The sequence below is a fragment of the Artibeus jamaicensis genome, unplaced genomic scaffold (genome assembly GCF_021234435.1).
Source record: "Artibeus jamaicensis isolate MK-2021 breed Jamaican fruit bat unplaced genomic scaffold, CSHL_Jam_final scaffold_916, whole genome shotgun sequence".
NCBI lineage: Eukaryota > Metazoa > Chordata > Mammalia > Chiroptera > Phyllostomidae > Artibeus > Artibeus jamaicensis.
This window is the reverse complement of record NW_026522059.1, coordinates 66,447,744-66,456,569: the sequence shown is the minus strand read 5'-3', so window position 1 is coordinate 66,456,569 and position 8,826 is coordinate 66,447,744. Positions and strand designations below refer to the sequence as shown.

General features: G+C 36.0%; 1 protein-coding gene across 3 annotated transcripts in view; it reads right to left on the bottom strand.

Moving 5' to 3' along the window:
- Window positions 1–776: 776 nt before the first annotated feature.
- Window positions 777–8,826, bottom strand: part of LRRCC1 (leucine rich repeat and coiled-coil centrosomal protein 1) — a 45,011-nt gene continuing 36,961 nt past the window's right edge. For 2 of the 3 annotated variants that reach the window (XM_053660864.1, XM_037137042.2), the window contains exons 15-18: window positions 7,843–8,051; window positions 7,613–7,750; window positions 5,064–5,199; window positions 777–1,854 (exon numbers count right to left, since the gene is read on the bottom strand). In XM_053660864.1, coding sequence (XP_053516839.1) covers window positions 1,732–1,854; window positions 5,064–5,199; window positions 7,613–7,750; window positions 7,843–8,051 — 606 coding nt within the window. In that variant the 3' untranslated portion in view covers window positions 777–1,731. The remainder of the gene's footprint in view (window positions 1,855–5,063; window positions 5,200–7,612; window positions 7,751–7,842; window positions 8,052–8,826) is intronic. The other variant, XM_037137041.2, reaches the window with a different exon arrangement.

Genomic DNA, 8,826 nt, shown 5'->3' with positions numbered 1-8,826 from the left:
TCTTCCAATTCATGCTATTTTTTCACATATCACATCTATATTTGCTATAAATCCAAGTGTTATAATTGCTTTATATAGTCTTCCAATAGAAGAAAAATATACTTAAAATGTCATGTAAAAATTAACCCACATTTGTTCCCAATATTCTTTATTTCTTCCAGTGGATTTGAGTTACTGTCTGATAACATTTCCTTTTAGCCTTTAGGACAGTCTTTAACATTTTTTTTCCAGGCAGTTGGGCTAGACTATACATTTTCTCTTTCCTCTGAAGGATGTAGCAATCTAGACTGACAGTTCCTTGTCTTTCCACACTTCGAATATGTCATCTTCTACCTTTGGGCCTCCACTGTTTCTGATGAGGTCAATTGTTAATTATATTGCTCCTCTATATGAGATAAACCATATTTTCTAGTTGCTTTCAAGATTTTCCCAACAGTTTGACTATAAAGTGTGTAGGTGTGGTTCTCTTCATATTTGACCTGGGTTTTATGTAAATTATTAGGTCTGTAGGTTGATCTTTTTCAGTTATTATTTTCCCAAAGATTTCTTATGTCCTCCCCTCCCCCTACTTCCATTCCACCTTGGTATGCTCAGTGCTATCCCACAGATGTCAGTGTGAAGCTTGCCCATAATGAAATGCAATCTTCTCTCTTAAAAGTATTTACATTGTTTTCTGATTCCATTTAATTTTTAAAACTTAGTTCACTGGATATTTGTTAAAAACATAGTATCATATTCTCTTTCAAAAATAGTGAGGACAATAGTATTTAGGTTTTTGTTCTGTATACATAGGAACATAAGAGATGACAAAAGCAAAAGAGTAATAAATGACCAGACTAATGAAAGAAAACTGTTTCCAGTTGCAAAATAAGAATTCTCTTCATATATACAATGATTAACATGAAAAATGAGGGTGGAAGAGTAGTGTTTCTCTTGAGGAACAATGTTTATGAAACCTTAAATGTAATCTTTAATAAAAAAGTCATAGATATCATAAAAAAGGGGTCATTATGAGTGATGTGGAGATGGCAATATATGCTTTCTTGAGTGTCACATCTTTTGATCATACAGATTTCAGATACCTTTTGGCTGTATGTATGAGCATTTTTTAAAAAGATTTTATTTATTTTAGAGAGAGGGGAGGAGAAAGAGAGGGATAGAAACATCAATGTGTGGTTGCCTCTCACGTGCCCCACACTGGGGACCTGGCTTGCAACCTAGGCATGTGCCCTAGACTGGGAATTGAACCAGCGACCCTCTGATTCACAGGCCCATGCTCAATCCACTGAGCTTGCCAGCCAGGGCTGTATGAGCATTTTGAAAGAATGGAGCTACATCAACTAAAAGACAACCAACGAATATAATTAGTTCTTCATCAATACAATAAGGCAACAATTGTTAAAATACTTTCCCTAATATAGTTAAAAGCTAAGGTAATGTTCATTTACATATTTATAGGCAAATGTGTAATTATCACACAATGTATAGCACAGAAACAAAGTGTCTTAAAGTCTAGTCATTTTGATAGGTTTTTCTAATACACATTTATCAACAATTTGTTATAAAAACCTACATATACAATTAAATACTTTTTTAAGTCTTTTAAAATATCAGAATGGAATGTGTAGAAAGAGACATTTCAAAGTCGTAGCAGTTACTACTATTACAATATTTAATCATTTTTACAACAGGTCAGCTGGCCCATTTCAATTAAATTCATTCTCAGAACCATTACAAGTCTCGCTGAATTTCATTTAGCGCAAAAGCTAGTTGCTTAATTTTTGCTTCCATTGCTTTTTTGTTCTTGCAGTTTTCTTGCAGAAGTTCACGCATTTCTTCTTCAACCTGATGAACCTAAATCAAATATAAATTTTAAATGTAAATTTCTTAAATAGATTTTAAAATGCATTCTGAAAGAAAAAAGTCAAAAATTGATTCTATGCACTTTGCAACTGTGACATTTATTTAAAGCAAAGACGTTGGTAAAAGGTAACTTGTTCAAATACTAATTAGGAATATGATGTTTATGCTGGATACAAAGTACATACATGTATATTACCTATTTCTCATAAGTTCAGGTAATGAACACATGGTAATTTATTTAAACTCTATTTTAGAGCTTAACAAAATCTGTTGAAAGTTGTGCAGCTTCTCAGTAGCATGTCTGGACAGAAAGTCTTCTGGCTTAATCTTTGCACTTTCCTGTGATGCAGTGAGGGCTGAGACATGAATTTACCTTAAACACAAGACCCTTAAGGACTTTCAAACCTGACCTAATCTTCCCTCTCTAATACTATAGTAAAGTTTCTTACTGCATTTCTACAGTTGCTGTTGGTGGTTATAAAGTACCTTCTATTTGAGAGGTCATTTTATCATTTATTCCTAACCTACACTTTCCTAGAATTTTCTGTAATTGGTACTATTAATTTCTGGTTGAAACTCTCTTCTATGATACATATAGAACTATCACAAGGCCTGTCCCTTTTCCTAATATCTAATACAGATTTCCTGTTCTTTCTCCCTCAGAAAGCTAGTATTTCTCCTTTTTTTTTTCTTGATTGTCATATGTAAGCTCTGGTGCCATTACTCGAACTCCTGAAAAGACATATCCCTTTCATATTACACTGTATCAGCAGGAGGGGTCCAAATCAGAACTCAATGTTTTCCCTTTAGCCAAGGGCACCTAACCTTATGCTTTACTTAGTACCTAATAAACCCTGGCCAACACTCCTCAGCTTTAAATAAAACATATGAATCATCTGCTGACTTGACATGAAATAAAGATTCTGAAGAAATTACACTTCCTTATTAATTGTGATTATTTCCAAAGCCCTCATCCATCTATCTTCACAGACTCCTGAGGACAATCAATATCCACTAATCAAACCACCGCAATTATAACGATATGGAATATGCTTTTCTCTTTCTGTTGTTTGACTCTTTTCCATCTGCTCATTTCTGAGTCTCCAGTCTTACAGAAGACAGTCATCCCACTTATTCATGGGGATAAGTTCCACGACCCCTCAGTGGCTGCCTAAAACCACAGATAGTATCAAACCCCATATATACTATAGTTTTTTCCTACATGTACATATATATGATAAAAGCTTAATTTAGAAAAGAGGCACAGCAAGAGATTAATGATAAAATAATCAGAGCAATATACTATAAGTTATTTGATGTGATCTCTCTCAAAACATCTTACTGCACTATACTCACCCTTCTTTTTTTTTTAAAGATTTTATTTATTTTTAGAGGGGAAGGAGAGAGGGAGAGAAACATCAATGTATGGTTGCCTCTAGTGCATCCCCTGCTGGAAACTGGCCTGCAACCGAGGCATGCGCCCTGACTGGGAATTGAACCGCGATCGTCTGGTTCGCAGACCTGCGCTCAATCCACTGAGCTACACCAGCTTACCCTTCTTATTCTTGAGATGATGTGAGATAAAATGCCAAACCTATTCCTGATCTGTGACCATCCCTCACTTGCAGTAAATGGCTTCATGTCACTCATTTCAGGGGCTCCCTTGCTGAAGTCCTCACATAGGCTCAGTGCTTTCTGAGCAACACATTGCCATCAATCAGAACACATTTCTGTTTGTGTCTTCCAACCACAAATTTAATGCCTTTTTCATCTTAGCTAAGCACTCCTCACACTCTGTGGCCATAACTCTTGCAGTTTGAGGTACAACAGCAAAACTAGCACAAATTTCTTTTTCCTTCTTCAGAATTTCATGATAGAAGAGTCATTCTTAATGTAGATTTCAGCAACCTCAGCATACGATTTTTTTCTTTCCTTATGAAGTCAAGAATGTTCACTTTTCCACTTAATGGAAGCTCTTTATGGCTTCTCTTTGGCATGTCCCAGTTGCCAGCATCACAACTCTTGCACTTTGGGGCCATTATTAAGTAAAATATATGTTACTTGAATACAAGCACTGTGATACTGTGATATCGTAACAGTCGATCCGATCACCAAGGTGGCTACTAATGCTAATGGAAAGGGAGTACATACAACGTGGAGACGCTGGATAAAAAGATGATTCACATCCAGGGCAGGATAGATTTCATCATGCTACTCAGAATGGTGTTCAATTGAAAACTTATGAATTATTTCTGGAATTTCCTACTTACTATTTTAAACCACAATTGACTGTAGGTAACTGAAACCTCAGAAAGCAAAAGGGTGAATTTGCAGGGAGGGGACTACTGTATCTGTTTCTTACTACCACTTCAAAATCAGGGAAAAATGAAATTTCATAACTGTCTGCTCAGCTGGCAGATCTCAACATAGGATTCACATCTGAATCAAGTGCGGAGTTTTGAAAATACCTGGATCTGGTCTGGCTGGTGTGGCTCAGTAGATTGAGTACCGCCAGCCTGCGAACCAAAGGACTACAGGTTCGATTCCCAGTCGGGGCACATGCTTGAGTTGCGGGCCAGGTCCCCAGTATGGGGCACACCAGAGGTAACCACACATTGATGTTTCTCTCCCTCTCTTTCTCCTTTCTTTCCCTTCTCTCTAAAAATAAATAAATAAAATCTTTAAAATAAATAAATAAAAATACCTGGATTTGATCCCAGACTTAGTGAATGAAAATTTCAGGGGGAAGCTCATGTACATGTATTATTAAAAGCTCCTTTGTAAGTGATATTAATATGATAAACTTGATAGTCCTGAACCCTAATTATTAACAAAATACTTCTTGAGAATTTTTCCAGAGTAGTGATGGATTGTATTTAATACATTCAGTTCTCACCCTGCTTATGTGTAAGCAAATGGGCTTTGCTTTGAGACTGGTTAGGGAGATGGCAATTTTTATTGAGAGATCACAGAGCAGGTACATGCCAGAATCAAACTTTCAATTTTGGTTTAATTAGAATTCTATTTTACAAGTGATCTAAGAATTACCAATATTTTGGCCTGGCTTCATGATAGTTTTGGCAACATTCTTCATATCTGTTTGGTTATTAAATTATACTGCCTTTTTTCTTTATAATTTTCAATTTATTTAGCTGTTACAATTCAATACTCATAATCAAAGTATATTTTATTTACAGTACCTTTAAATTTGCAGAATCAACATATTTCTGCTTTTCATTTTCCAGTTGTATAATTTCAGCTTGATGAGCTTCAACAATTGCTTCAACTTGTTTTTTAAAGGCATCATCCATACTATGAAGCTTCTCCATAGCATCCCTTAAAAACAGAAAAAAAAGACACATCTCTGTGCATAAAAGTTAGGATGTTTTTCTTCTGAGATGGCAGCTTGTATATTCATTTTTAAAAAATACTCGCCTGAGGATACATTATTGATTTTAGAGAGGAAGGGAGAGAGAGAAACATCAGTCAGCTGCATCCCATACCTGCCCAGAATGTGGACTGAATCCACAACCTAGGAATGTGCCCGACTGGGAATTAAACCCACTATCTTTTGGTGCACAGGCTGATGCTCCAACCAACTGAACCACCTGGCCAGGACGACAAGCATGTTTTAATAGAAGCATAACTCCATTAAATAGCAAAGAGTTATCTTTGTATAAATACAAGAAAATAATCAATACTTTATTAATCTCGGGTGTCTCATTTCCTAATTAATTAGATATGGTTTAAAATTATTATAAAAACAACAAATTAGAAATAAATAGAATGTTCAATGAGTGTTTTAGAAAAGATTTACAGAATATTGTTTATCACAGTCACTAAGAAACATCACTACTACTTTAAGGGCTACCTCAGGTAACTCTGGGGAGATACCAGCAGTTCACCATACAGCAGAACCAATTAGCAGCAGAATAGGGTAGGATAACCTTTGCATATTTGTTACAATCCTACCCTCTAAAAGTTTTGAGTGCTCTGGTTCTCATTTATTCTGAGTCTAAGGAAATTATTTATAAGCACCTTCACAGATATCTATCATCAGTTCTTTTTCCCTCCATGTATTTGCAGTATGATAATAATTTGAGAAATAAACCACAGGCAGGTTTACATTTAGAAACAGGTATGTCTGGCTTCCCTGTGCTAATGCTTATTAGATAAAATCCTAGGTTAATAAACACATTAAGAAGCATTCACAAAATTTTAGTGCTAAAAGCTTAGGGCAAAATGCCAATTCTTTATAGTAAATATGATTTTATGTAAAAAGTTAAGTCCATAATGAAAACATTTTCGGTTTGGGCATCACCCATAGAAACAGCAGACTGAACATTAGGACCACAAATCAGAGCCTCTTTTATTTCCAGTTACAACACAGTAACCATGTAACTGAAGGCAAGTTAAATTCTACACTGAGGTTTTTCACTATAAAAACAGAATAATCCTGGCTGTTCTGCCAACCTCACTGCTGGGTCCAAAATAAAATACAAGAAAAAAATCAATTTATACATTAAAGAGCTATACAAATAAAAATGTTTTTATTAACAGGAACTCATTTTTTTTTTTAAGATTTTATTTATTTATCTTTAGAGGGGAAGGGAAGGAGAGAGGGAGAGAAACATCAATGTATGGTTGCCTTTCATGCGTCCCCTGCTGGGAATTGGCCTGCAAGGAACTGGTCTGCAACCCAGGCATGTGCCCTGACTGGGAATCGAACCGCGATTGTCTGGTTCGCAGGCCCGTGCTCAATCCACTGAGCTACACCAGCCAGGGCTGGAACTCATTTTATTAAAATTCCATTGAATTAAAAATCATATATACCAATCTTAGTCATAAAGGCATTAACACATAAAATCAGGTCTATTGTTTTGCCATAAATGAATGACATGCTTAACAATGAAATATAAGGAATTCTAAAACTTGTCAGGCTTTATGATTTTTATTAAGTTTAGGAATTGCTATTTATAAGGATGATTCTTTCTTACAGTATCTAAAGGACTGCCAGTTGCAAAGCTGTGACAGGCAGGGGAAGTTGAACAGGTTCCAAGCTAAGGACTCTGGAACAGTTGGTTAAAAACAAAGTGTAACGGGGTGTGTTAGCAGACAAATGAGTAAATACTGTCAATCAATGAAACCTTTCTGGAGAGGATTAACGCGTTCAATTTCATGGAGTTAAAATCTGAGGAATCTAACTCCAGGTCCTATGAGATATGCTGGAATGGGAACCACCCCTGTGGGAGTCTATGTGCCCTGCTGTCTGTAGCACTCTGTATCTCAGCATGAGACTGATCATGAAACTGCACTACCTATTTCAAAGGCAATCAACTTTATAAATTATTTTAACAGGTTTAGCTATAGACCTTCGAAGGTAAAACCTGCATTTCCTCTAGAACATTTATGAAACCCACACAACCAGCACCCTGGAACATTTTCTTCCCCTTTGAAATCAGCTGTTGCTTCTGTAACTCAGTGCCCACAGAGGTCAGGCAACTTACTCCTCTGAAGCCCACATACAATGGCCAAAAATACCACTGGCTGCTTTCAATCAAACAGCATGAAAACAGATGGAATGATGGAAGGGAAAGAAAGTATTTGCCAAATAACTGCCTCCAACATGATTTTAGCTTCCTCCCTCCTTTTCTCCCCCTCCCTCTTTCTTTTTGTGCATCTCACCAATCCCAACCCAGTGTTTCCTTTTAAAACAGAGGGCCCTGCTACTTGAGGACTTAATGCTTACTTTTGTAGTTCAATACTTTTGTCTCTCTCTGCTTTGAGTTTCCTTTCCTTGTTTTCAAATTTCTCTTTCACTTCTTTTACTTGCACTTCCAGATTACAGAGAAGTTCTCCTTTATCATGCCACTTTTGATTAAGTGTACTGAATGAGAAGAGATAATGTTAGAGATAAAATCGGTTATACAAAATTATTAAGCCACATTTTACTTCTCAATGGGAAATAATGGAGAATACCTGTAAGCTTTTCTAATTTCTTCAAGTTCTAATTCCTTTATCTGCAACTGCTGTTTTAGTTTTTCTTTCCTTTCATTGTGTCTTTCTAGTTTCTCAATTATGTCATCTAATTGTGAAGATTTTTCATCGAGTTGTTCTTGAGTACATTTCTGTATTTCAGTGATCTTTTCCTGTAATATTTTGACTTGTTCCTCTCTTTCCTGTAAACACTTCAAGAAAATAATCAATACTTTATTAATCTCGAGTGTCTCATTTCCTAATTAATTAGATATGGTTTAAAATTATTATAAAAACTACAAATTAGAAATAAATAGAATGTTCAATGAGTGTTTTAGAAAAGATTTACAGAATATTGTTTATCACAGTCACTAAGAAACATCACTACTACTTTAAGGGCTATTAACAAAGAAACTTTTTGTCCTATTCACACTTTCCATTTCATGAAGTTAGTAATTGTTACTCACACAGGGGGAGTAGAAGGGAAAGAGAAAGCAGCAGAATGAAAATTTCAATTAACATGATTTTGCATTTGAAAGAATCTGTGTTCTCATGACAGGGAAAGAAAGAAAACCCTATGTGGCCAATAGCATACAGCAAAAGCTGATGTTCACCGGATGCAATGGCATAAATCAAACTATTTCTACTGTGCAAATACTTTAAAATGATTATTTCATCGCTACTAAAATGTCACATGCAAACAAGCTTTATATCTCTCCAAACTTCCTTTTATTATGTCTTCTGTCATAATTCTCAGACTCATGGGAAGATCAAACCACCTGAGGCTCTGTGCAGTGTTGCAGATTCTAGGCCTCACATAGGCTGTTTATCCCAATGAACTTAGTCTTCTGAATTGGGCTGTCTGGGCCTCTGGGGCAGCCTGCTCCACACTGGCATTGGGTTGCAGGTGAGAAGATGGAAGTGGATCTTACTTTTGCCCTGATTCTCCCCTGCCCCAGTTACCTTTGCCTTTTGTTCCTCTTGAAA